The 27,605-nt window shown below is 41.5% G+C and overlaps 1 protein-coding gene across 2 annotated transcripts in view; it reads left to right on the plus strand.

Annotated features, from left to right (window-relative positions):
* DPYD (dihydropyrimidine dehydrogenase) overlaps window positions 1-27,605 on the plus strand; it is a 623,728-nt gene that overhangs the window by 187,407 nt on the left and 408,716 nt on the right. For both annotated transcript variants that reach the window (XM_020801233.3, XM_072997958.2), the window contains exon 5: window positions 25,084-25,245. In XM_020801233.3, coding sequence (XP_020656892.3) covers window positions 25,084-25,245 — 162 coding nt within the window. The remainder of the gene's footprint in view (window positions 1-25,083; window positions 25,246-27,605) is intronic.

Consider the following 27,605-nt stretch of genomic DNA (forward strand, 5'->3'; position numbering starts at 1 on the left):
AGCTCAATGAGACACCCATTTCTCCCTTGCCCTTCTTCACGATCTCAGTCTAACTATCAATGAACAGAAATCAAAATTAAAACCTACAAGGACTATACATTACATTGGTGTGCTCATAGACTCCACACGAGCTCACACATTCCTCCCTGCAGAAAAGAGACAAAATCTCTTCGCCTTACTTCGCAGTTTCACTCCACATGCTTTGATACCTGCCTTAATGGTGCAACTACTTCTAGGCACCATGACCTCTATGACGTCAGTTGTAGAGCATGTGTGTCTCAAAATGCGGTCTCTCCAATCTGGGTTTCTGGCCCTATTCGATCCACTAACTAGACTCTCCTCACACTCTACTAAGAGTCACTCCAGAACTGGCCTCTCAACCTCAATGGTGGCATTCCCATGCTAACCTTTCTATCGGGTGACCGTTCCAACAACCTTGCCCATGAATACAAGTCAGTACTGACTCTGGTCACACCAGCTGGGGGGCTCATTGCAAATCCCTCACAGTCCATGCCAAATAGCCTCACAGAGAAAAACTGCTCCACATAAACGAGTTGGAGCTACTAGCAATCATAAAAGTTTGCAAGGCTTTCAGAAACCTTTTTGTAGGAAAAATGGTACAGATCACCACTGACAACACCACGGCGATGTACTACATCTTAAAACAAGGCAGCACCCATTCCCCAGTTCTCCTCTACCTGGCGGTCGACCTCTGGGAGTGATGTCTTAAACATCATATCTGTCTCACAGCCATACACATGGCTGGTCAAGACAAGGACCTAGCAGACTTGCTCAGCCATACAGATACCCAGGCTCACGAGTGGGAACTAGATCAATCAGTATTCCACCAACTATGCCAGAAATGGGGCACACTGACTCTCAATCTCTTTGCTTTGCAAGCGAACCGGAAATGCCAAGTGTATGTGGCGGACAGCCCACACATCACTCCTGTCAGTCATTTTAGAGCTCTAGTGCAGGAGCCTATGACAGGACAGGAGGGGCGGAGTCAACAGAACTGGGTGTGACAGAGGGTCAGTTAGGGAGAAGACTGGGAAGTGTTTAGACAGGATATTGGACAGTTGGTTTGTTAGAGAAAATTAAAGAGTTAAAGAGAATTAGAAATACATAGACAGTCAAAATATATTGAGATCTTGATTAAAATAAATGAATACAAGCAAGCGTACATATAATCAAATCCTTGTTTATTGAATGAAAGATAGTAGAACATCCATGATTCCTTCTGTGATTTACTTACTACTCCATAAATAAACCTTGTTATATTTGGCAGCAGGAGTGTGAGATTCATAATTGATATAGTGAGGATAATATCCTCTGGTGGCAGAGAAAAAGGGAAAAGAACAAGTCGTGTCCAAAGGTGAACCTGTGTGAGGGGCAATACATGCAGGGGTCACTGGGGATGCGCGACAGTATTGCTCTTGAGTGGGAATAGGAGCACGTTTGTCGGCTGTTGGCCCAGACTCTTACCTACCTTTTTCTGCAGTTCCCTCTACTCCACAAAGTTGTCATCCGTCTACAGCAAGATAAAACCTATACCATCATTATAGTATCTTAGTGGCCAAGACAGACTTGGTTCCCAGTTCTCCGCAATCTCTCATCAGACATCCACCATCTCCCCCACCTGCCACACCTTCTCACACAGAACAACTTACCTGTTCTGCACCTGACAGTGTGGAGGATTCTCCCTCATTAATGAATGTTCTTCATCATGCCAAAATGAAGAAGGTAAGCCTACCTGTACAAATGGTAGAAATTTCAACCCTTTACCAAATCTTCCTCATCATCCTCCATCAGTTCATCACTTTCCACCATTCTCCACTTCTTCCTACCTCTCAGATCCAAGGGCCTCTCCATCTCATCCGTGAATCTACCTTTCGGGATATTTGAGGGAAGGATTGGAGATGTGTGTACAAAAAAGCAGAGAGAGGCTGAATAAAAAGGAGGAGGTGGAAGCAGAGCAGCAATGCTGCTCTCTTGAGTTACATCTCATGTTAGAGACCTGTATATAAGAGGAGTACTGCTGTGAATTCATGATGGTTGAATTAACAGGTGACACTCTATGTGAGTTGTGCAAAAGTGAACTTTAAAAATCCTGTTTGTACGAAGACATATTGGGGAAACCATTTTTTTCCAAGGGAAGGAAATGTAATTTCTTGCGTGTGAGGTTCCCCAATGACAGTGGTCATAATGCAGTGTCATTCTCTTCCCACCCCATCCCTGATTCTTTTTTTTTTCCACTGCAAATGGAGACTACAGTAACTATTGGCAGCCCAGACACCAACTGCATCACTCCCTCAGCAGTGCCATCTGCATAGTGTCATTCTAGGATGTAGTTGTAGTGGTAGTGGCGGCAGCAAGAAGGGAGCCATAAAAAAAGAAATTGGTGGTGGTGGAAAGTGGAAATAGCCTTCTGTTTTTTTAAAAAAATAGACGAATCTCCAAATATTTATCAGGAAAAAAAGTTCTTGAATTTACTTGGCATGTCTTGTCATCCTTCAGGATTTGGAGCCCCCTCAGGCCTTCCATTTTTGAAGAGCTGTTCTAGATGTATTTGTCTTTACTAAGATGCTAATAGTACAGTTGTTTCTGTGTAATCCCTGTAGCAAGTATGAGAGAGGGGAGTTGTGGTTAGCTTCAAGAAGAATGTCAAACGAGTGATGTGCTATAATTTGTCATGTTCCACAGGCTTCAGCATTCTATTTTACCATGAAAGAGGCCTCCAGTTTCAGCCCCATTCTCAGGATGCTTTACAATTTCTTTCAGTCATATTGTTGTTGTTTTTAAATAGTGATATTTATTGAATGTAATCACATTTTACATAGAATTGTATAAATGAGTACCTTCCATTGCAAGGTGAGGGAGCTGCACTTTTCTGTGTCTGTTCCCCCACGCACCTTCCATTATACTGTATTTCTCCTCATCACTTTTCTGCTTCCCTGGCTGCCCACATATTCTGATCTTGAAAGGCTTCTGTGGAAAAAGTTACCTCATAGATCTTCCACTGGACCTTAATTGAAGCGTAGGAAGCTAGCTGCCTGGGTAGGTGGGTCTGTTGGCAGCCTCCCAGATTATTCTACTATGTAAGACAAGACTCAAAACACTCCTCAGCTACTTCATAAATAAGGTCCACACAAAAATCCTAGATCTCATAAGAATTTCTGCAAAATGTATCTGTCCTCCTCTGAAATTCTTTTAAAGGGCGTTCCCCCTCCCCATCCCATCAATTCTAACAAGAGTAGTGAAAATTCTCAAAGCAGAAGTTTTTGGCACAGTACGAAAGACAAACATTTACATCCTGTATGGGATGGATGCGAACAGGGTGCTTCAGTGTCTAATTTGATGCTCATTGGCATTTGAGAGGATTTTAAAAGCCTTGAGCTCTTCTTTTAAACCAAGTTGCTGTAATCCTAGTCAGTACCATGGTAGTGTGTGATTCCTGTGCTTCTAGTTGTCTCTGAGTATGATCACTTCCCACTTTAGCCCTTTGCTCAGTGAGTGGAGGTTGGAAAGATATATTTTTATGTGAAGACCATGAAGCACCATCCAGGCCTTCTCTGTGTGCTTGCTCTCCAGCTGGCTAGTGCATGAATTGGACGTGTGTATCTGTGGTGGTGCAACGGCAGTTCTTTGGTTTCTACCAGAGATGGGACGTGTTCCTTTTTTAAGACTGCAACTCCCAGAATCCATCCTTTCTGTAGGATCCTGGGAGTTATAATCCCAAAATCCCAACTTTCCCTAAACCCCGGTTCCTGCTGTGTGCAATTCTGTTTATTAATCTAGCTCTGGCGCTGGTCCATCAGAGGCAACCTGAACTTCCAAGTATTCATTTAACCAACTTTCATTATAACATGCTGTGTTGATGGTAGAGTCTAGCAAATATGTTCTTTTGTCAGGTGTTTGAGGGCCATATTGTAGATAGCGTGTTTTGCTGGGAAAACTACTGTAGCAATCATAGAAGGTCAGGGTTCCTTATTCTCTAAAGCCTGGGGCATTTTAGATATTTGCAGGTCTTGCACAGCATAGTTGATTCTATACTGCATTTCCAACAGACCTTGACTGGGCAAACGGGGAGGGGGGGAATGCCTTTCTGGGCTGGAAGGGTAATTGAATTGCCAGGCTCAATGAGCCTTGGGACTCTTTGAGAAAAGGATGTCACTGGCTTTGGTAGTAGGTTTCTATGATTCTGAAATGTCTCGGCCAAAACTTCCTTTTCATACAATGAGATTACAGAGCCTGGCTTCCCAAAGCGTGCGAACTATTATGCCGTGCCTTTCTTGTCACTATTCACAACAATGTTCACACAGGCTATTGCTATTGTATGTCTCAATAGGTGAGACACAACTTTACATTTCCCCATACTGTGAATAGCTGTTTGGAGTGGGGGAGAGAGAGGCAAGCAAAAAGCATGTATTTTGTCACTACACCGACTGTTTGCTACTGAAGATCAGACGTGTAAAGAAATGATTTTACTGAGAAGCTTGAAGGCATCATAATTTATTCATGCCCTCACCAGAGACGGGCCCTGTTAAAAAGCAAACGTTTGCTGAGACTTACTGTAAGCGAAAATGAAACAAAGTGAGAGAATGAGTGCTCTTCCGTTATTTCCCATTTGTTTCAATGGGAGTCCATGTTCTGAAGCTCAGTATTTTCATATCTATGGGTGCAGAAAACTAAGTACTCCATCACTAGCATTGAGTTGGAAGAAAAAACTCACAACTTCATGATTCCTAACATGAAGAGGACAGCAAGGAACTACTGTATTTTACCATGTATACGGCCCCCCAATGTATAAAACGATCCCTTAATTTTGGCTCCTCCACCTCCCGCTGTCTCCACTGCCCGCCTGATTACCTCCTCCAGTGCGACTGCCAACTGCCTGGGGCTTACCTCCAACTCACGTCGCTGCCTTGTCCCCTGCCCTAAGGAGATTGTGAGAGGAGGTGATCTGGCGGTGACAGCAGGAAGAGGCACCCGAGTGCGAGCGAGTGCCTGTTTGCCTCCACCTCTTCCTCCTCCTGCCTCCACCACCAGAGGGGACAAGGTGGCAACGTGAGCTGAGCCTGTCAGTCCCGCTGGAGGTGGTGATTGGGCGGGCGGGGAAGGCAGCAGCAAGAGGTGCCTGAACGCGTGTGACGGCTCCTTCCCCTCTGCCTCCTGTTGCTGCTGCCTCCGGGCCACCAGAGGGACAAGCTGTGAGCTCTGGAAGAGTCAATTGGGCAGCGGCGGCGGCAGGAAGAGGCACCCGAGCGCGCGCGACTGCTTCCTTCCATGTATAAAACGACAGTCAATTTTTCCTCTAATTATTTTAGGAAAAAGTGTCATTTTTTACATAGAAAAATACGGTAATTTCATGTGTGCTGTCATATGTGTGAGGAAAGAGATGGGGTCCACTTACTTTATTATTACTATTTTTTCCTGTAAAGGTTTGTTTATATTTCGCAAAGTTTGACATTCCCTAAGCATGCTGATACTCCATCTTTTTTCTCAGTTCCATTTTGACCCAGTTTCTATTGGTGCTTGTTCTGAATTTGCTGTTGCCATTTTCTTCTTCCCCCTTTCCATTCTTCCCTTACTTTATTTTATTATCTTTTTCCCTCTTTATCTCAGCCAGTAGCCATTCCTTGGATTTTGAGCTGCCTCCTTGAGGGGTTCTAGCAAATTTCAGATGGCATGGTGTGACACAACTTCCAACTTGCCTCCCATAGTCAGCTTTAATGACTAGGTGACCAGGATGAATGCAGCAGCTACAATTTGCTACAATTTGTAGGCACACTGGCCATCCCTTGGCTGTGCCATCAAGCTGTTTACTGAGATATCCTACCACTCCTGGCCCTGCTAACTTGAGGAGGACTAGAATTCCAAGTGCCACAACCTAGAAGCCAGAGCGCTGGGGGCTCTGTAGGACAGGCGTTCAACTTCCTTACTCCAGCTATCACTTCTTTCTGAGTGGGCAGAGTGGGAGTCTGGGCTTATTCTGCTACCTGCAATATCCTGTACAGGGGTTGGGTGTATGTCCCATACTCCCAAATCCAAAGGCAGCAGAAGCCCACTAATCCTAAGAAGGACCTAAGTTCTTTTGGGGTTCTGGGGATGGGGAGGCGCTGAATGGCCTCAATTTGCTCAGGCACCAAACGTCGGCACCACTGAGAAATGTCATGGCCTAGGAACCAGACTTTTCTTTCTACAATTTGGGCCTTCTTCGTTGATACTTGATACTCCCTCTTGGCTAAGAAGTTCAAGAGATCCACAGTCAAGTCCTGACAGTGTTCTTGGTCTGAGCAGGCTAGCTGCAAGTCGTCCACATACTGGAGTAGGGACGCCTCCTGGAGGACCCTCCAATCTCTGAGGTCACTAGCCAGGGCCTGCCCAAACAACACAGCAGAATTTTTCCATCCCTGTGGACGACGCTTCCAGCCTAGGGAGATAGGGGTAACTTCTGGAGCATCTTTCCATGTGAAAGCGAAGATGAACTAGGTTCATCTACGGGGATGCAGAAAAATGTGTCCCTTAGATCCAGGATGTAAACCAGGCTCTCTCTGACCCCAAACTACTGAGGAGTATATATGGGTCAGGGACCAACTGGGGCAAGTCCTGGGTAGCAGCATTGACTGCCCTGAGATCATGGACCAATCTCACAGTTCCATCCTTCTTGGTGACTGGCAGAATTGGGGTATTCCAGGGGCTCTGCACTTCTCCCAAGACATCTGCATCTTCCAAGTCATATAGGGTTTTGTGCAGTCCTTCTGCTAATGCTTGTTTAATTGGGTATTGTCAAAGTTGGACTGGGGTTGCTCCTGGTTTGAGCCGAACATGTATAGGAGCTACTGTCACCGCTCGGCCAGGATGGCCTGTATCCCAGATTAACGGATCCACTCCTTCTAGGTCCTCATCCTTTATGGAATACATCGGCGTATGACCCCTACCGGTCTGTGTTTTCTCAGTCTCAGGGCCTGCATCTCTACCAGGCCTTTCCAAAAGTCCAGTGGAGTCCTGAAAGTCATTAAAATTTGGCCATGCTCTTGGCAATCTATCAATGCTGTAATGCGGCACAGCAAGTCCCAGCCCATTATGTTGGTATATGCCTCGGATAACAAAAGAAAGTCTGCATGGGTATTGGAATCCCTGGACAGGTCACAAGGGATGTCTTTAAGCCAGGAGGTCAATTGGGCTGCAGTAGCACCTCTAATTGTGATTGTGTCTATTTTTCTACGTGGAACTGGGTTCAATACTGCAGAAAATCGAGCTCCTGTGTCAATCAAGAATGTCCTGAGTTTATTTTCCACCCATAATTTTACTTGAGGCACCGTGGGTGGGTCCTTCATCTTCCCCTGACTTCCTCACTCTGACTCCTCTTCTAAATTGTGGTAGGCTCCTTTTTCCTGTCTCCTGTCCTTTTATCACCCCTTTTGATATTCTGAGGACATTGGGCCCTCCAGTGGCCAAAGTCCCAGCAAAGGGAACACTGGTCCTTTGCCAGCAAGGAGTGCTGTTTCTCCTGTGTCCATGGTCCTTTCTGTACACTTCCACCCCTGTCTTTATTCTGTGCTGAGGGTCTGGCTTTGTTGGCCATCTGGACAGCCAGGACCATAGCTTTAGCCTTGACCTTTTTCCTTCTCTATGTATCAGGCCTGAAATACTTTCTGAGCCTCAACTAGAAGGGCAGAGAAGTTTTGTCCCATAGGTCCTGGCATTTTTAAAACTTTCCACTTTATGTCAGGAACAGAGTGGGTCATAAAAAGGTGGTGCATTAGTGGTATGATCTCTGGGTCATCCGGACTTTGAGAGGTATGTTTTCAGACCCCGTCTCAGATTCTGTAGAAACTCACTGGGCTCCTCTTTTTCACCCTGCCAGATCTCCTCAGCCTTGTCCCACTGATTTTTAGGGACCACCACCTACTTGAGACCAGCTATTATGCATTGGAAGAACATCCGGAGAGCTGCCTGACCTCCGTAGAAGGCCTGGGTTATAGGGTGTCTATTATTTGGATCCCAGGTTATGGGAAGTGGTGCTTGCCATGGGACCATCTCCTCCAGGGTTGGGGTGTGATTATTTGCTAGTCTCAAATATGCAGCACAATTTCTACCTTGTTCTATAACTGTTGCTCCACTTCATTGAGATTTAGTGGCAGGGCAGTCTTAACACCCTCCCAGGTGACTAAATGGGTATTGAACAAACTTTACACTGGAGCTATAACTCCTTGAGGATTGGAGGTAAAGATCCCTTAGAGCCTTTAGTTGAAGTAGTTCTGTGGGTGTCCATGGCCTGTTTTAGTACATATTTTCATATCCTCTGTGATGGGTGACTGGGTCTACAGATGCTCTTGCCTCCAGTTGAAGGGGCAGCACTGTGCCTTCCAACTGGGGTTCCTTTGGTGGGCATGTTGGAGCCCCTGGATACAGGAGCACTTTTTCTTCTCCCGGGGGACACGTTGGGGTCCTTGGGTATAGGGGTGTCCTTTCTTTGGGCATTACATCTGGATATGGGGGAGGCAAACTTGACGGCTGTGAGGGTAGTTCTCAACTCAGGGACTGACTCTTTGCCTGATCCTACAAACTCTGGGACCTTTAACTTTCCATCCCCATCACCTGAACCTCCATCTCTTCCTTCAGGAGAGCCTGCCCCCGTTACATGTTGAACAGCATCTACACTTCCACACAGAATGCATCATAGTCCCTTTCGGGACCATGTATCTGAAAAAATCCAGGTGATTACTAATGGTCAACTCATCAAAGGTTCCCTCTGGCGGCCAGTTGGGCATGCCCTGGTACCTATCTGATGGCCATGTTGTTCGGCACATCCAAACAAATTCCTTCTTCTTCCTTCCTTTCTCTAATCTATCCCAATGCTTCAAGACTATTTCCAAGGGATCTGACCACCCCTCCTCATTAGAGGCTCTGCAAGAAGAATACTCATTTCCCATGGCTGGACTTTCTCTATTGTTCTTACTCTAATTGATTCCAAATGTGGCTATCACACCACAATCACACACTCAAGCTGCGGGTAGGGGTATCTGCCCTGGATATGGGGGTGCTGATTCAGAGGTCTTGCAGTGCATTGGCTGCAAAGCCTAGCTGCAAGTTTGTGTCACCCTTCCCGATACCAAGACAGAGGAACCCTGGGCTACCCCGGGAATATTTGTAGAACACACAATCTCAGATTCAAGCCGCCAAAACAAGATATTTTCAGGCCTCAGAATACTCACCAAAACCACCACCGCCTTTGGAGATCCAATGGTCCCTCAAGCAGGTGGGTTGTCTGTTGAGTCTGACAAGGAGATCCAGAGTCGGGTCATCTGGTAGACTAGACATGTCAGGAGAGCTCCACGTTCAAATAGGAACAATGCTGGCAGGAGGTCTACATCCATGTCATCTCTCCCCGTTGATCAACCACAACCTGAGAATCTCATTCAGTAAATCATCAGAGGGGTGATAGAAAGTGGTTTTGAAATCACCTCCTCAAGCCAATTTAAATGCAGCCTGCATTCTCCACCATTCTATGAGCCAGATATATGTATCTGAGATCTATAGAGAGATCTATCTGGGAGTGCTGAAACACTCTTGTACAACCAGGCAGTTGAGATTGACCACACACAGATTCAGCAGATTAAGAACAAGTGCTGTTTTATTTCGAGTGATATTACTCGGGTCTCTCAAGGAGTGAGGGACCCCGAGACAACAGTGCGACAAGCTTTTATGCCTTTTAACCACAAGGAAATAAAAGTACAGAAAAATCCTCATTGACTGACAAGTAAGTCAAGGGTGTTATCTTATAGGGTCTCTATCTATGGGACAGCCAAGGGGCAGGTATTTCTAAGTATTCAGGAGGCAGCTCCCCCACCTCTGGGTTTCTACTAACTTGTTGTTGCATTCCGGTAGACAGGATATTCATGGTCGGCCAATATAAACTGCAGGCTAGCAAGCAGGTACTTTCCTAGCAATAAGAGCACTAAGCAAGCTGGTACTTTCCAAGCACCAAACTCAGAGACTCAGAGACAGAGAAAAGCAAATTATTTCATACATTTTAGCACAGGCACCCATTTTAGAAGAATACTGGTCTGAGGTCTCATGGAAGCGTCCTTCAGCATTTTGTGTTCTTCTTTGCAAGTTTTGGAAGGGCTGTGTTGACTTCAGTTTTACCATGACGTCCTCCTTCCGGTAAGTGAGCTTACTAGTCACCCATTAGTGTGCATTCACAGAGACCATGAAGAAGAAAGATGGATTACTTACCTGTAACCATGGTTCTTTGAGTGAGTTCACACGTCCCACCCAACCTCCCTGCTGTCCATCACGGCCTGCCTATAGCGTTTAATTATCAGAGCCTTGGCAGTGGCGGACATTTGGAACTAAGGTACCGTGGGCGGGTGGAGCATGCACAACAGGAGTAAACATTTTATTGGTCAGTTAATTAGCTCTAGAATATTCCAGAGAGTCCTGCGCAGGCGCAGTTTAACCCATTCGTGTGAATTCACAGAGTACCACTCAAAGAACCATGATTACAGGTAAGTAACCTTTCTTTTCCTTCCTCACAGGTGATTGCAAGGAATCTCTGCCCCCTGCTGATAATAATAATAATGTTGTGCTGTCAAGTCAGTTCTGACTTATGACAACCCTTTTCTGGGTTTTCTAGGTAGAAAGTAGTCAGAAGCTGTTTCCTGTTCCCTTCTTCTGGGGGCATCCTAGGACTGTGCAGCTTTTGCCCAAGGCCACACAGGCTGGCTCTACTCATAGGAGGCATGCTGTAAGTTTGGAGAAAATGGGAAAGCCTTGAGAATGGCACGTTGTTCCCCTTGCTAATTAAAAGGTCCTAGCACTTTCACCTATAGAGCTCTGCTGACTTCTAACAATCCTCATTTATCAGTGCATGCAAGAAGGAGCATAATGGCAGAAATAGGGATCTTTTCTGTAATTGACTCAGATCGCTGAGAATCAAGCCACACTGTATGTTCAGCTCAGCTTTAGGAAAGGAGCTCTTCATCAAGTGATGAAATATGTGTATCATGTGGTTTTCAAGGGTGGGTCTTTCATGTCTGAACAGAAGACCCAATTTTAAAAATGGCTCTCTCTCTCTCTCTCTCTCTCTCTCTCTTTTTTTTTTTTGGTCATTGCCAGAAGAAGCCCTCTAAAACACAAGTGATTTGTGTATACAAATGAGGAGTTCCTGACAGTTTCATGCTTCTTTCATGTTCCTCCTTTTGTGTAGCATTTCGGAACACGTCTGCCCTTTGTCTGTTAAATTGCCTGAGAATTTTTTCATACAATAGCATCATGAGGATTGCCAACAGCCTGTCATAACATAAGGAAGGAGTGGGTATTTTGAATCTGTAAAGGGTCTAGAACCCAGTATGGACTGCTATTGGCTTCAATCATTCCATGTGGGATTATTGTGTGCTGAGCTCATAGTGCCCTCCATCTTGGAGGGGGGAATATGCATTTGAATTAAATGCATAGCAAAATATTGCATAATTTTTGGACTCTTGTCTACTATTTTTCTGCACTATCCATGGAGGAGGTGTGCTTAGCCTGAGGAAGTGGATTTCACTAACAAAAGCTTATTTGCTTAATTTCTTAGTAGACCAATAGAAGGTATCACCCTCAGTTATATCTGGGCAGGACTAAGTTGACACTCACTCCAAGGGAAAGATGAATTGCAGCCTAAGTTTGAAATTAAAAACACTGATGTTCCAAGTTACACAATGCCTAGCTTCTCCTACTCCATACCCTTTCCCACCTAACATCAATCTGAAACAACTTTAATCTTGTTCCCTGCTTTGAAAATGTAGTAGATCCTAATCAAGATATTGCTCATTTAATATTCCAATAGGTACATGTGTTTTCCTTCTCTTCTTTTTGTTTATCTTCCTTTTTCTCAGCCCCCCTTCTTGCCTTCCATCCCTTCCCCCTTCCCATTTTTGTTATATATCCCCTTTGACTTCAAGCCAGCATTCATGTTTTGTTTATTTGTTTCTTTCTCCGCCTTCCTGTGCTTTGTGACTTCACCAACTCTTTTATCCTTCCATTTCCCCAGTCTCTTATTGCTTCTTTCTCTGTCTATTTTTCTCTCTTCTTTTCTCATTATTTATTACCTCTGCTCTCTTTTCTCTTCTTTCCTCTTTCCTTCTGTTTTGTATTTAATTCTTTCATTTAAGATTTAAAATGTAATGAAACACAGACGTTAGACCCAAGAGGTCCTGTTCTCAAAATGACAGCTCAAATTGTGCATGCAAATTGGAGACTGTGTGTGAAAGTCTGTACTCATTTGCACAAGCCATGCGCGCTCATGCATGCCATTTAAAACTGCTACATTTAATTTTAATAAGTGGGGCTTCAAGAAAGTGTCTTTAATTTTAGATACGGGATAGATGTCACCTACATGCCATTGAAAATTGCTGCCAAAAAAAAAAAATCACCTGCCAGAGTTCAGAAGCAAAATGATACAGGGAATCAATAATGTGGAGAACTGATTATTATTATTTTTCATAAAGAGACTAAAGCTGCTATGCACTGAGTTATAATTACATAGAAATCTGCATTTTAATTAACCTTTCTGGAAGGATTTCTGGGGCACTGGGTTTTTGAAACTTGAGTTTTATTTGGTTTTCTTTTTCTTTTTCCTCCTCTGCTCATCTTGATCTTTTTCCAGGTCGCTAAGTACAAAAGCATTCAGAAGAAAAGTAAGGATATTGTTAATGTATTTGAAACACTGACTTTTCTTAAGATGTCTGTCAGTACTTAATGTACTGGGATGGCTGACAGTTGGTTTCATTGCCATAGTATAATTATGTAGAATAGGCTGTCTCGATGACACTGCTTTGAAGATGGAATATTTTGCATGCCAGATGACAAAGACTAGAATGACACGACAAGAGAACCAACTTAAGGGTTCTTTTTCATTGGCTTTGTGAGACTGTGAAACTGTTTTGATGACGCAAGTGAAATGATATGAGGTAAAGATCAATGTAAGATAACAGACATATTGATACCCTGTCACTTTTTCTATTAGTTCTGTTCTTCCTCTTACACTTAAAGACTTAAAGAGACCTTTAGAGTTACTGGAATTTAGAATAATAACAAAAAGAAACCCTTATAGTAGTTTGAGACTCAGTAATCTGACTTCCAAATTTAAAGCATATAGTTTGTATGTCAGTCTGTGTAGTACAACACTAATCTTGCTATTCTAAATGCATTGACTTGGTAGTATGCCCCATTGAACTCAATAGGATTTAAATTTTAGCAGTCATTTGTAAGATTGCACTGCTGTACTGCAGTCCTGTACTTGCCTGGGAAGAAGCCTCACTGAAACGAGTGGGACATTCTTCTGAACTGGACTGTTGCATCATGTTTGCATATGTAAACAGACAATATGCAATAGGCAGAGTTCAGTCCCTCTGGGCGCATGAGCAATTGAGCCAGGGTAGATCAACATAACATTAAAGCCCAGGATATTTTAAGCTTAAGACCACCAGTCATCTTTAAAACAAAGTTTATTGTTGATTTAAAAATCTTCCCTTTTTTAATTTGTGATAAACTGTAATCACAGGACATCTAGACATTATGTTGAATATACCTGCCTAGTTCGCAGTTTGGGTGCATCCCAGGTTTCAGCTCTGAGCCTGTATGCCCAGGTTTTGGTAGTGGCCTAGACCAGTGATGGTGAACCTATGGAACGTGTGCCACAGCTGGCACACAGAGCCCTCTCTGTGGGCACATGAGCCGTAAGTTGCCATCAAGAAATACTTACCCGTCCTCCGATCTCAGATTTTGGCACTCCCCTCTGCTGGTGCAGTGGTCCAGCAGAGGGGTGCAATAGCGACCATTACCAGTCTAGCCCAATGGGGGATTGGAGGACCAGTAAGTATTTCTTTGTTAATACTGCCCATAGGGGAAAAAAAACACAAGCATTTAACCCTTGCAGTGCGGGAAAAGTTGTTTTTTCTAAGCTAAAACCTCATCATTCGGGTTTTAATTGCAGTATTGGCACTCTGAATTAAATAAGTTGATTTTGTGTTGCAGTTTGGACACTCAGGCTCAAAAAGGTTCACCATCACTGGCCTAGACTGTATTTGCATATTTGCAGGTATACCAGCAGAGCCCATTCATGGAAATGCCTGACCTGGCTATCATGACACATGCCTTACTTACATCACGTATGGATTACTGCCGCCAAATTGATATCGACACACTTACAGGGAGCATATAGCTGCCCTTTTAGTACAGTTTCACTGGCTGCCAATCCAATTCTGAACCCTGTACTGCTTGGATCCAGGCTGTCTGAAGGATTGTATCTCCCTACATGAACCTCTCTGAATTTTAAGATATTTGAAGCCATTGCTCAGTTCCACTGTCCTTGCAGGCACGTCTGATGAGAATGAAAGCCTTTTAGTTTATGGTTCATGATTGCAGGATGTCCTCATTGGACTGCCTACCTGATTCAGCTTATCAGTAGTTTGGGAACATGAGTATGGGTTGGATGGGTTTGCTATTACTCTTAGGTCTAGTCTGCAGACTTCCTGTTAGATGTCTGTTTTACCACTGTGAGAACAAAAGACAGAACTACATATCATTTGGTGTTATCTTCTTGCGTTCTCATGTAGTCTGGTTATTTTTGTATGCAAAGAATGTGCTTTACCAGTCTTATGTGGTCCTTAATGATCCCTAGATTTTATCATTATTGCTAGTGGTATAGGAGGAAGCCATAGAAATCTTCCCTACTGTGTCACTGATGGTAAGCAAATATGGAGTGCTGGAGAAATGGTCTCTTTTATATGGACCAATTTCCAACGGCAGTGTACTAATGTAAATCCTTGCTTTACCTCATTCCCATGAAGTAGAAAGAGAAACTACGGATTTTTCTCCTGCCTGTGAGATGGTAAGATAATCTCCAGGAGTATTTGAAGAACATTTTTAAGTACATTCTGCAAAATGTATAAACTGCACAAAGTATATAAAACTAAAATAGCTCCTGTGCTTTTGCTCTTAAGGACTCTTAAAAACTGGAAGCTTTGGGCAGATTGTTTGCATCTTTTCAGTCAGCCATCCAGTCCTCCTTGGCTTGTTGTATGCGTGCTTTGCTTCCCAAATGGGAAAGGCAGCAAATTTTCACAGATTTTGTGCAAGTTGTGGATATCTTCCTCGAATAAATTCTTCCAATGAAATCATTGCTTTGTTATTTGCTCTGCAAGAACTATTGCAGACTCTAGCAATTTCTTGCTTTTTCTAAGAACAGATAAATTTGGGAGTGTTCTTCATATCCCTACTCTAGTATGTACTATTTTCTTAGAAACAGGCCACTTGTACCTGCTTTCACAGAGGCAGGATTCACTGAAATCAGCAGCGTTTGCTTCCATGAAAAGATCATGTTGGCTTCTGTTATCAATCTGTGTGCCATTGGTTTTATTATTATTACTGTATGTAGAACACAGCCCTATAGCCACGTTATTCATTTGAGAAAACTACAACAGTAGGAAGCTTCTTGGTGGAATATAAATAATGGACACTGACATTGGAGGGAAATCTAAATGGTATGAGCATTTCCTGATAGAAAACGTAATTTCTTCTGGTCTAATGGTATTGATCCAACATCTTTTAATAGGTTTTTTCAAGTAACAACTTTCTCATTTACATGCATATTATGTAATGCTTCCAAGTGATACATGGGAAGATCCACCTCTGTCTGCTACCAATTATTGATGTCTGTTTAAGGCTGGCTTCTGTCCTCTTGGTTACCAATGCAGTACTTATTGACATTCTGATAAAGGAAACCACAAAATATCCTATCCACTTAGATGCATGCCTTCCTGCAGAATTGCCCAGGAGAAGGCATTTTATAAACAAAGCATGAGCAGGCATCTATTTAATTAAAAACACTTACAAAGCATTTCAGTTCCAAGCCCATTTCTATTGATGAATAATGGTAAACATCAGACTTCTCTGAATAATCATAATTCATTGGGATACCTATTTTCTTGATGCAGGCATGGAGCCTTGCTGCATACTTCATGTTCTGTTGTATCTCATTAGATGGGGGAATCAAGGCATGCTTTAAAGAGGCTGGAGCATCTGCAATACAATAATTTATGGGAATGTTTTTGTCTTTTGCTTGGTTTTCCATGAAAAGCTAGTTTTAATCAGAAGTACATAGCTCCAGTTTTATTCATCAGGGAAGAAAAAGTTGGGGAAACTAATGACATTTGAATAGGAAACTGGCTACCTCAAGCAGAGCAGGTAGATATCGCTAGAATTGGTTCAGGATAATTACCGATTTTTACTTGCACTCTTCATAAAGAATCAATGTGGTTTAATAAAAGCCTGAAAGAGCCTGGATCAAATCTCAGTTTAGATATTAAGTGACTGGGTGGCCTTAATTAGGTCTCTGACATGGATATAATATACTATAATATAATATTGCAGAGGGATGGAGAATAATTTGAAAAATATGGGAATGGGAAATAAACTTTCTCAGTTCATAAAACTTTGCAAGACAGATTGATTCAACTTGTAATTAGGATGGCCAAGTGTCCAGCTTTAAAAAGAAAGCCATCAATTTGAAGTGCAGTCATAGGATAGTCCTCTGTTTAAAAAATCCTCTGACTGAAGATTCCTCTGGTAAATCTATTTGGTTTAAAGACCAAAAAGAATTATTCACTTTGAACCTGGGCAGCAACATGACGGTGTGTACACTGGACCCTCTACTTAAGGAATTAATCCGTATTGGAATGGTGGCTGTAAGTCGAAAAGTCTGTAGGTCAAATCTCCATTGACCTACAATGCAGTGAAAACCAATTAATCCCATAACTGGCAGTTTTTATTATATTTTTGTTCCATTTTGGTTTTTTTCTGGTCTGTAGGTCGATTCTCCGGCTGCAAGTCAGATCTAAATTTTGCGGCCAGAGAAGTCTGTAACTCGAAAAGTCTGTAAATCGAGCCGTCTGTAAGTCGAGGGTCCACTGTATGTCTGACCTGGTTTTTGGTGAGATGAGATATAGCATACTTCTATTTAAGTGAGAGTAATTATTTACATATAAATTTGCACATAGGCAACATATGCAGTCTTGTATCCTTTCGGTGAGGGAACAAGTTTGATTAAACATTTCCACATTTTACTTTTAACATTTATTTTTATTTATTATATGCTAGTGGCTAGTGTATTTGTAATGATTCACAACAGCCTTAGTTCCTCCACCTGCACTGACAGGGAAAAATTACCCCACCCCCATCTCACCCCCAATACACATACTGTACAGTTCCCAGCATTAAAGGAGAACAGAAATCTGGAATCCTGAAGCACAATGTTGTTGTTGTTGTTGATTGTGCTGTCGAGTCAGAATTGACTTATAGCAATCCTAATAGGGCTTTCAAGGTAAGCAAATTAAGGAGCGTTTTCACCAGTTCTATTCCCTTAGTGAGCTTCCATGGCCAAGAAGGGATTGGTCTGCAGAGTCCTAGTCTGTTGCTCTACCCACTACACCACACTGGGTATTCCAGAACACTTAGTTTGTGCAATATTTCTGAGTTCTCTTCTCTCTTGGTATAAGAGTGTGTGGGAAGGAGCAAGAAAAGGGAAACAGTTTCATGAAAAAGCTGGCAGTGGGGGCTCTGCTTTCCTAGACTCATTCCAAATGAATTTGACCATCAGTAGGTACTAGAATAAGAAAGAACTGTCATCAGTAGCTACTGAAATAAACAAGATTTGAGAGGAATCCTTTATAAAGAGTTTTTGTAGAAATGAAATAATATAAATAAATGTATATTATGGTTGTATATTGAGGAGTACTCACATATGGACAATAAATATATCTGTTTGGGAGGTCAAGAGATTATATAAGAGAAAAAAAATAGGCAAGTGAAGACTGAGACAAGCAATAAGATAAAGGAGAGTATATCTGTGACAATGTGTACATCACAGATGGAAGGGATATGCAGGAGAGCAAGTATTTGGTTTTGGAAAGTGATATTGAGGGGCTTGTGAACACTGTAATTTACCAGCCAAAACATGTAGCTGTAGATCTATCGAGTTACTACAGCACTGAAGGGGAAACAGGCTGAACCATCGGGTCCCTTCCAGCTATTCAGTTCTAAGGTTATAATTTTGAATAATTGAAGCAGGGAAATGAGACAGTATAGTCTACAAGAAGCTAAAGTTACATTAAACCTGTGCAAGGTCTTCTAGCAATTTAACTACAGAATATGTGAGGATGACTTAACATAATCTCTTTATTTAATTCATTTCTCTTTGCCTATAAAATGAGAATTACAAGTATTCTGGGAATACTTTTCCCGGAGGTGTGCTATTGGATCAATAAAATAGTCACTAACAACGTACGCAGAGGGTTCACCTCTGTGAATCTGAGGGTAAAATTACATATTGCTTTAAATATAATATAATCTCTCTCCCCTCCTTCAACTTTCTTCCTGAAATCCTGGCAAAGTTACGAATAAAACACACTTCCCTTGTCCATGGCTACTTTACCTTTTAGGGGGAGGATTTCAAGAAGGAGGTGGCAGAGGGGTGAGGTTCAAATCTCACCATAATCAGAAACTGGTTGCAGTGTGGATAAATAAAAGACCACAGTGGTTCAGTTGTACCCTGTACATGGATTGCTTTGGTGTTCTTGTTTAACAGTTTACTGTCTGCTGGTAAGAAAAGGTATTTTTCTTTTTCTTTTTCTTTTCTCATGTTAAAAGTGTCCAGAGAAATTCAACTGTAATTTTGATATCTGCTTTAGAAGTGTTACATGTCTGCCTGGTTCCCACACATTCCCTTACAGGAGATTTATGCAAAAGTGCAACTGGTTGTCTGTTATGATTTGATTGGCCTTTTCTTTTCAGTGGTCTTTAGCCACAAGAACTGAAGGAGAACTCTTGTGTTCCAGTACAAAAATCCACATGCTGGGGGTAAACCGGAGAAGTTTGTCACTGTTAACACCCTTTTTGGGTGCTGCTTAGGGTATCCTTTTGCTTAAAATTAGCAAAAGAATGTTGGTGGTTGTTGTGGGTTTTTCAGGCTCTTTGGCCATGTTTTGAAGGTTGTTCCTCCTAACGTTTCACTAGTCTCTGTGGCCGGCATCTTCAGAGGACAGCACTCTGTGCTCTGGTGTAGTTTGCTTGGGAGTGGAGTATTTATGGCTGTGAGATAGGCTTTTGTCCTATTCAGGAGATGGGTGATTAGTGTGTCTTGTTGTGGGTGTATTGTTGTGATAAGGAGAAGAGATTATCTGTCACTGTGATTGATGGGTCTCATTAGCTGGTCTTTTGTGTGTAGTGATCCCCGGTCCTTGTGGCTGGGTAGAGGTCATTGACCTTTTGCACGCTGTATTTTTCAGAGCTGGAAGCCAAGTTTTGTTGAGTTTCAAACTTTCCTCTTTTTTGTTGAAGTTCTGTTGGTGCTTGTGGATTTCAGAATGTTGAGTTAGATTATTTTTGACTTAGTTGTGTGAGACAGTTCTTACTGTTATGCACAGTGTGCTCTAAACAGGAAGCAGAATGGAAGCACTAGGTAAGTCAGAGCAGAGGCAAATGTCTCTGTAGAAATGTGAAGAATGCTATCAGCTCTCTCTCTCCTTTCCATCTAAATCTAAGGCAGCTTTTTCGGTTCTAAATCAATGTCTAGTGTGAGTAATGGACTGGATGAGGGTGAATAAACCTGATCCAGACAAGACAAAGGTGTTTCTGGTCAGCTGAAAGACAGATCAAGGAAGAGGGATGTAGCCTTTGCTGGATGAGAGTTGCACTCCTTTTGAAAACACAGGTGCTTAGCTTGGAGGAGCTCCTTGATTCCTTTCTGAACCTGGATGCCCAGGTTTCAGTGGTGCCCAGGAGCACCTTTGCACAATTAAAACTAGTGCTCCATCTACACTTGTTCTATGGATTGGATCCAAGGTATCTTAGAATTGCATCTCCTTCTATGAGCTTTCTTAGGTGAGGCCTTTCTCTTTGTCCCACCACCTTCACAGGTGCATTTGATGGGAACATGGGAGATCGCCTCCTCTGTTGCATCTCCCAGACTTTGGAACTCCCTCCCACAAGAGGCCAAGCAGGCCTAAATTTTCCTTTCCTTCCACCAACAGGCAAAGACTCTTTTCTTCAAGCAAGCTTTCCCTCAGTGACTGGCTGGCTGAGTGGGGTTCTTAAATAGATTGTTGTGCCTTACTGCTTTCAATGTGGTTTTTTTGTTTTGTTTTATGTGTTGTATTGTGATATTGAACCCTTTTTAGTATTTATAAACTTACTGTTTTTAATTTTAAATATTGTATTTTGATTATGTAAGCTGCATTGGGCCCTTTTTAAAGAGAAAGGTGGGGTAAAATATTTTAATAAATAAAAAATAAATAAAATGAGTGTAAACATGCATCATTGGAAACCAAGACCAATATCATCCACACTCTTGTATTCCTGATCACCACATACGGGTGTGAAAGCTGGAAAGTTAAAAGAGCTAACAGGGGGGAAAATTGAAATGTGGTGCTGGAGGAAAGCTTTGTGGATGCCCTGGCCTGCCAGAAAGAGAATCAAGTGGATCATATCAAGCCTGAACTATCTCTAGAGGCAAAAATGTTGAAACTCTTGGGCCTGTCCTATCATGGGCACATAATGAGAAGACACGATTCTCTGAAAAAGACAATAATTCTGGGAAAGGTGGAAGGCAGCAGGAAAAAAGGAAGACCAAATATGACATGGACTGATTCCCTAAAGGAAGCCACAGGCTTGAATCTACAAGAGCAGAATAGGTCTGTTAAGGACAGGACGTTTTGAAGATTGCTCATTCATAGGGATAAACTGGAGATGACTTGATAACATATAACAACAACAATCTAGCCAATAGCCATGCTAATCTGTTGTAGGACAAGAGAATCTGGAAGTGTTGTGGGCTTAGTTTTTGTTTTCTTATAAGATTTCGTACATCTAAGCACACTTCTTCATGTGAATGTATACACAAAAGCGTATAAAAATAAAATCTAGTTAGTCTTAAAGGTGCTGCAAGACGTCCAATTCCTATTAGAAAACATTCAGGGGGAAATAAATACTTTAAAAAATCTCAATAGGATCTTGAGACTAATCTAATCTGTGAGGCTATGGGCCAAAACCTAATGAAAGCTTTTGTAATAATGAATGTAGTAGTTTTAAGGTGTCACAGAACTGTCATTTTTGCTGCAGCATGGCTACCCCTTTGGAATGTCTTTATCATTGTATGGATACCAATGTTGAGTATCAGTGACTTGCTCACAGCTCCTGGATCTTAACAGCAAGGAGTGGATCTTAAAGGAAAAGCATTAGTTCTTCATTGTTGATAGCACTGTGACTGCAGAGTACTGCCTCTTCAGTGTTGGGCAGTCCTCTTGACAGCTAGGCGACTCACCCAGGCTTTCTAAGCAGAAATCCAACACACTAACCACCAAACTGCTCTTTTCAGTGCCTTTGTCACTACAGCGACCATTATAATTAACATGGACTATGACTAGCCATATTGTTGGTAAATTAAGCAATCATCAGTTTGCCAACACTTCCCATTGAATTGTTTATGGGAGAAAACCATGCTTATCTGGAGCTCTCTATTAGAGGTTTCTAATTAGTCTATTAATCTCCATTAGCCTCTAATTAAGATTCTTCCTTATTTCTGGATTCTTTATGTCCCCATTTTTTCCCATTTCACATATGATTTTTTTTTCAACACAGGATGATAACGGTGACAATTTTCATATTTTATCTGCCTTCCCAATTAAGTAGGACAAGGACTGTAGGACAGTACTGCATTTGTCTTTCTATTCTTTTGGAGGTGATTCTTTTGGCATCTTTTTGACATGTTGGTGAAAGAGCTTATGGAAATTTTCAAGGCTAATGCCATCAACTTAACTATTAAGTAAAGGTGTTAGCCACTCTGTAATTACTCATGCTTGGTCATTTAATTAATGTTTGATATTTTGATGCTTCTGTGAGCTCTGAAATAATTTAGAATAGAACTACAAAATGTATAAGCCGCCGTCCAGTGCTAAATTAGGCATGTTAGGTTGTAACTATCTTTTTAATCCATTAATTGTGTTCATCTTCACTAATGTGGGAGTCCATGATGCATATGTGAACAGTCCATATAAAATGTACATAACAGTGTTAAATCAAATGAATAATGCATTTTGGCATAAATGTGATCACAATAATAATCCAGTAACAGAGGAAAACAATCAACATTTAAATTTACATAATGGAAGTATTCTAATGAAGATGCCACAGAAGTATATTAGTATGTGTCTTTTAACTATGATATAATTAATTGTGTTTTAGAGGGAAGCACTGGATAAACAAAACAAATAGCCACCTGTTGAATTGGTTGCAATTTGATTTCCAAGAAGAACACTTAGTTAATAAATTAAAATGGTTACTGATTTGCATGTACTGATTTGGCACTTATAAGTAAATACCTTTTTAGATTTCAGCCTTAGTGTAAAAGACATCTGGTTTGAAATTTCAACTTGCATCATGTACTAAAATGGCTGTAGCGTTTTGACAAATAAATTAAGCTATATTTTCATGCATTACTTCTTTTAAAATGACAGCATGTAGCTCATTGATTAGCAACTAGACGGGCTAGAATGCTAATGTACGGCAGCCTGCAGGACTGATGGAAGAAGGCTTGTCTGGTGTCTGTCAGTCACTTGGCTGCTGTTCTGCTCATGGGCAGTGGGCTCCAGAGTCTACAGATCAAAAATTCTTTGCCAAACGATTGCACAAAAAGACTATGCTTAACGCTACTTAATACACTTCAGTGCCATTTGTGAAATAGACTGGGCCACTGTGTGAAATGCATAAGTGATACGTGAACTATATGGATGATAGAAGTTGTTGTATTCCTGGCATTTGTCCTCTTTTTCTGTAACTGACCAGCTGTCTGTACAGCTGCCACTGAATTCATTGATACCCAGTCTGACTCTTCTGTCATTCTGAACTGGATTCTGATTCAGGCAGGGTTTCTGAAAGCCACCATGTTGGTCCTGCTGTTTCAGATGTGCAGATTGCATTTTCACAATACTGTATCTCTCTTTTTATGAAATGTTAATGTGCCAGACTATCTCTTGTGATCTTGTTCAGTCTGATAATATTACAGGTTTAGTGCAAAAGAATACAGTTAATTTTTAAAACACATTGTACTTAGGGTCAAACTAAACGATATTCTTATCTCTCTGTACTTAGAAGTGGTGTGCTCTTGAGTGATTAACAATGTGTCTGCCTAAAACAAGGTTTTCTCACCTTCATATCTTGCAGTCCAGCCTGCCTTGTTTGTAGTTGATTGTCTGAAACTAAACAAAAGCTTATTTTGCAATGTGATTTCCTAGAAATTTACTTTTTGAGAAGTTGTATTGTGAGAGGAAGAATTGTTGATTACAAGAAATACACATTTCCTGTAACATCTGGTTTGACCTTTATTCCTGCATTTCTGTTGCATTCACAGTCAAATTAGCAGAATCCTTGAATTTTATTACTTGTAATCTTCTTATTTATGACCCCGGCTTATTTTGATGGTTGCTCAATCAGTCTGAAAACAGAGTTCTCATAAGGGAGAACTCTGAACTATTACCTTCTGCTTGCCTTGAGAGTGGTGAAGAGGGCCTTGTTTGGGTGTGAGGTGAAGGGTGCTAAAAGATTCTGTTGTATTTGCCACAACAGAATTATACAGCTGTCTCTCCCTCTAAAAATTATTCCATTGGAGTGCTTTCAGAGTGCTTTCTGCTGCAGAGCTTTGAATTTCTGTTGAAATTCCTTTTTGTTACGAACTGGGAGTACAAAGATACACAGAGTGGAATAGCTACAAGTTCCTCAGAGTCCAGCCCTTTCTCACCAACTGCCACTTAAAAGTCTCAGTAACTGACTCTGAGACATTTGTAGCAGAAAGAATGAAAACATTTCTTTAATTACAGTTGAATGAAACTACAGATGTAGTTTCTTTACTACACACTTACGTAGCAACTAGAGATAGGGGCATTCATATTCATATCTCCTATCGCAATCTCCTCTCATGCCAGAGATTGTGATCGCTGAGCCACTCCTGGCAGGAGGCAGGACGACAAGCCTCTCTGCCAGGCTGAACAGTGGCTCGGCGATTGCGATGTCCAGCATGATAGGACAGGAGCACAGACCCCGCAGCATTAGCACATCAGTGAGTGGACTGTCCGGCCCCATGGGGCCAGACCCTTGTTACCTCCACCTCTGCGTGAGTATTCGTATTCATATATGAATACCCCTATCTCTAGTAGCAACCAATGGAACAGATCAACAGGGAACAAACAACTTCCACCGATTGAGAAAAGAGAGGGAAAAAGGCACTGAGCAGGGAGGCAGGGCTCTCTTTGAATTCAGAGGAATGATCGATTAGTGCTAGACAGGTAGACAATAACCCCAGTCCCTTTCATTCACTCAGACTGCAGACAGCATGTGAGATTGCCAACAAAATTCCAGCACTTTATTGGAGTAAAAGAAATGCATGCCCACTGCTCGATAGATGGTGAAAATTCCATCATTTGTTCCTAATACATCGTTGAACTTATGCTACAGATGATAGATCTATATCTTTAGTAGTTTATCAGCATTACATTTGTATGTTGCACTTGGTAATAAATGTACCTTATAAAAAGTCAGTGAGGGAGTTTATAAAAACCTTTTAATTAATAATGATCAATAGGAATTATCTCAATGGATATTCTGGAGTGAGAAGAAAATTGGGAGTGAAATCATATTATCTTGCATTTTTCTGTGCGTAATTGATTTAGGTATATGGAAGCCAGTTTGTACCAGCACCAAGTTATTTCTGTAATGTGACCATTTTGCTATTGGGGAAGGAAGTCTTAAAATCAACCAGAACTGATCAAAACATTTCAGTCTTTGAAATATGGCTAACATAATTTGAAGTAGATTTAACATTTATGGATAACGTGTGACTATTTTTTTTGTACAGAATCATGACAGAATTCTAAAAATCTTTATAACTAATACTTTACATGTTGCACAGATGGGATACTGAGATCTTTTTCTTTAAAGTTCTGTCCTTGTTCTAATTGTGGGATTGTATTTCTGTTTGTGCAGAACTACTATGGAGCTGCCAAAGCGATCTTTTCTGACAACCCACTTGGGCTGACATGTGGGATGGTTTGCCCAACTTCAGATCTCTGTGTGGGTGGATGTAATTTATATGCCACCGAGGAGGGACCAATTAATATTGGTGGACTGCAACAATTTGCTACAGAGGTAAGTAAAGATGTATGGTTTGTGCACGGTCGCTCTTCCCCTTTGTGTACAACATGATTAAACAATTTTATTTTTTGACATTCTGACTGAGTCATTTATTTTCTTTGTATTTAATCCAAGGTAAGAGTTAGAGAGTTAGTTGCAATGAAGATATTCATTTTGATATAAGGCACAGTTCTGTAATCTGGTGCCATCCCTGCACATAATGCTGTTCTGGCATGCTATTTGTCCAGTCAAATGCATTTTAATGTTATTTACACTATGTAAACCAGAAACATCATTCCCCCCCCCCATTTTTTGATAATATTCTCTTCAAGAGAAAAGGTTTATGGTACCAGTTCTAGCTTACCAGTGATCATAACAGCCTGCAGTCCACACTGCTTAATGCATCTGAACGCTGAGGCTTCAACATGGGCATTTTGTTCCTCAGAGTGGTGCATAGTGGATCTTTGAAAAATTTACCCATTGCTCCACTTCTGGGCATTTTGTTCCTCAGAATGGTGCACAGTGGATCTTTGAAAAATTTACCCATTGCTCCACTTCTCCTGTTCTGGCTACTTACCTCTGATGTTCCGTTCATATATTCCTAGTAAGAAAGTTGGGTGGGCACCTGAATGCTGGGCAGGCATATGCATTGAGCAAATGAGACTTTATATATTCTACCAATATATTGAGTGTTTTGTTTTAACAATGAAAGGCCAGTGTAATACCTGGCCACATGTGCCACAGCTGGCACGCAGAGCCCTTTCTGCTGGCACACGAGCCATAGGTCGCCAGATCGCTACTCCCCCTGCCCCCCCTTGCAGCCAAACCTCAGGAGGCAGCTGCAGCCACTGCTGGCGCTTTGGGAGGCGGATCCGGAACAACTGGTGCTGGCAGCGGAGGGGTCTTGAGGAACCCCTTCTGCCTCCACTTCCGGTTGCGGGTATGCTGGTTCCAGTTCTGGGTCCTCTTGGTGGTGGCACACCACCCACTTTTTGTTTTTTTTTTCCCAGTTTGGGCACGCGAGCCCAAAAAGGTTTGCCACCACTGCTCTATAGGGTGGTTTGCTTTCTCTGTATTTTTCTTAACAAATACAGCATCGAAGCTTTTGCAGAAGAAATAGATTAAACTCTTGTCAAATGTGTGAGCAATATAATACTGAATTATTACTGTTTTTAAACCCAAATGCAAGTAATATCTGTTAAACCTTGATTTGTGTCTCCCTTTAGTCTTAATGCTATGATTAATAGGAAGAATTATGCCTTGATAGATTTTGCTAAATATCTACCATTCTTCTTCAAAAATCTTCAGAAATTTATTTAAAATGCTATGTGCTGGCACTATGATTGATATTAAAACCGGCATAGGATGAATAGCTCAGAATGGTTTTCATCACAGAATTTTAAGTTTATTTAAAGTGATGTATCGGTATCAAGGGTTCTAATACAGTTGAGCAATGTGGTAGTTCTGCATAATTTAAAATGAAGTAAAATATATATGCACACAAACATATACTTAGAATGCATGCACTATTTATACTCTGCTCATGTTCATAACTGTTGTAAAATGTAGATTTTTTTCTGAGTGGTGTTCTTTAATGACTGTTTCATATATTATAGAAATGATAAGGAATGATAATCTGTCATATTCAGAATTCATTTTTTTGGTAATACCCTACTTCTTTTCTGAGCATATGAAGCTGAATAATTTCTTCTTCTCTTCAGCAGATGAAATCTTTCAAAATTAAAATTTAGAGCTTGTTACTGTAGTGAAATGCCAACAGGTGACGTCATTCCTGCCTGTCCATCACAGAAGCTCAAGAGGGAGGAGCCAAGGATAGGGCAGGAGGGGCGGAGTCAGAGAGACAGTTAGAGATGTGAAATGGCAGTTAGGGTTTAGCAGAGAGAAGGAGAGGGTTGGTGAATTGAGCTGAGGGTGTTAGGAGAGGGAATTGAGAAGGTTAAACAATATTGAACAAGCAGGAATGAAATTATGAGCACTATATGAGAGATATTGATTGAAAGTATATAGCAGTGTGGAATAAAAGTGATTGCCCCCATGATCCAATCCGTGTTAATACCTGATACAGTTCGTATATGATTTACCTTTATGATTTACTTAACAATAAAATAATATTTGTTAATTAAACCTCTGATTCCTAAGTTCAATAACCCTTAGTGTTGGCAGCACATGTGTATAACATAATTGGTATTAGGAGAATACCTGGTGGCAGTGTGAGGGAAATAGGGCGTGATCCTTTGTGAGGGCCAAATAAATAGGGGCAACAAGGTAGATTGCCAGTTACCATAAACTGCCAGGACAAATGCACAGTAGAATAAAGGAGATACCATCAAAGAGATAGATGAACTCTTGGACAT

This window comes from Pogona vitticeps, chromosome 4 (genome assembly GCF_051106095.1).
Source record: "Pogona vitticeps strain Pit_001003342236 chromosome 4, PviZW2.1, whole genome shotgun sequence".
NCBI lineage: Eukaryota > Metazoa > Chordata > Lepidosauria > Squamata > Agamidae > Pogona > Pogona vitticeps.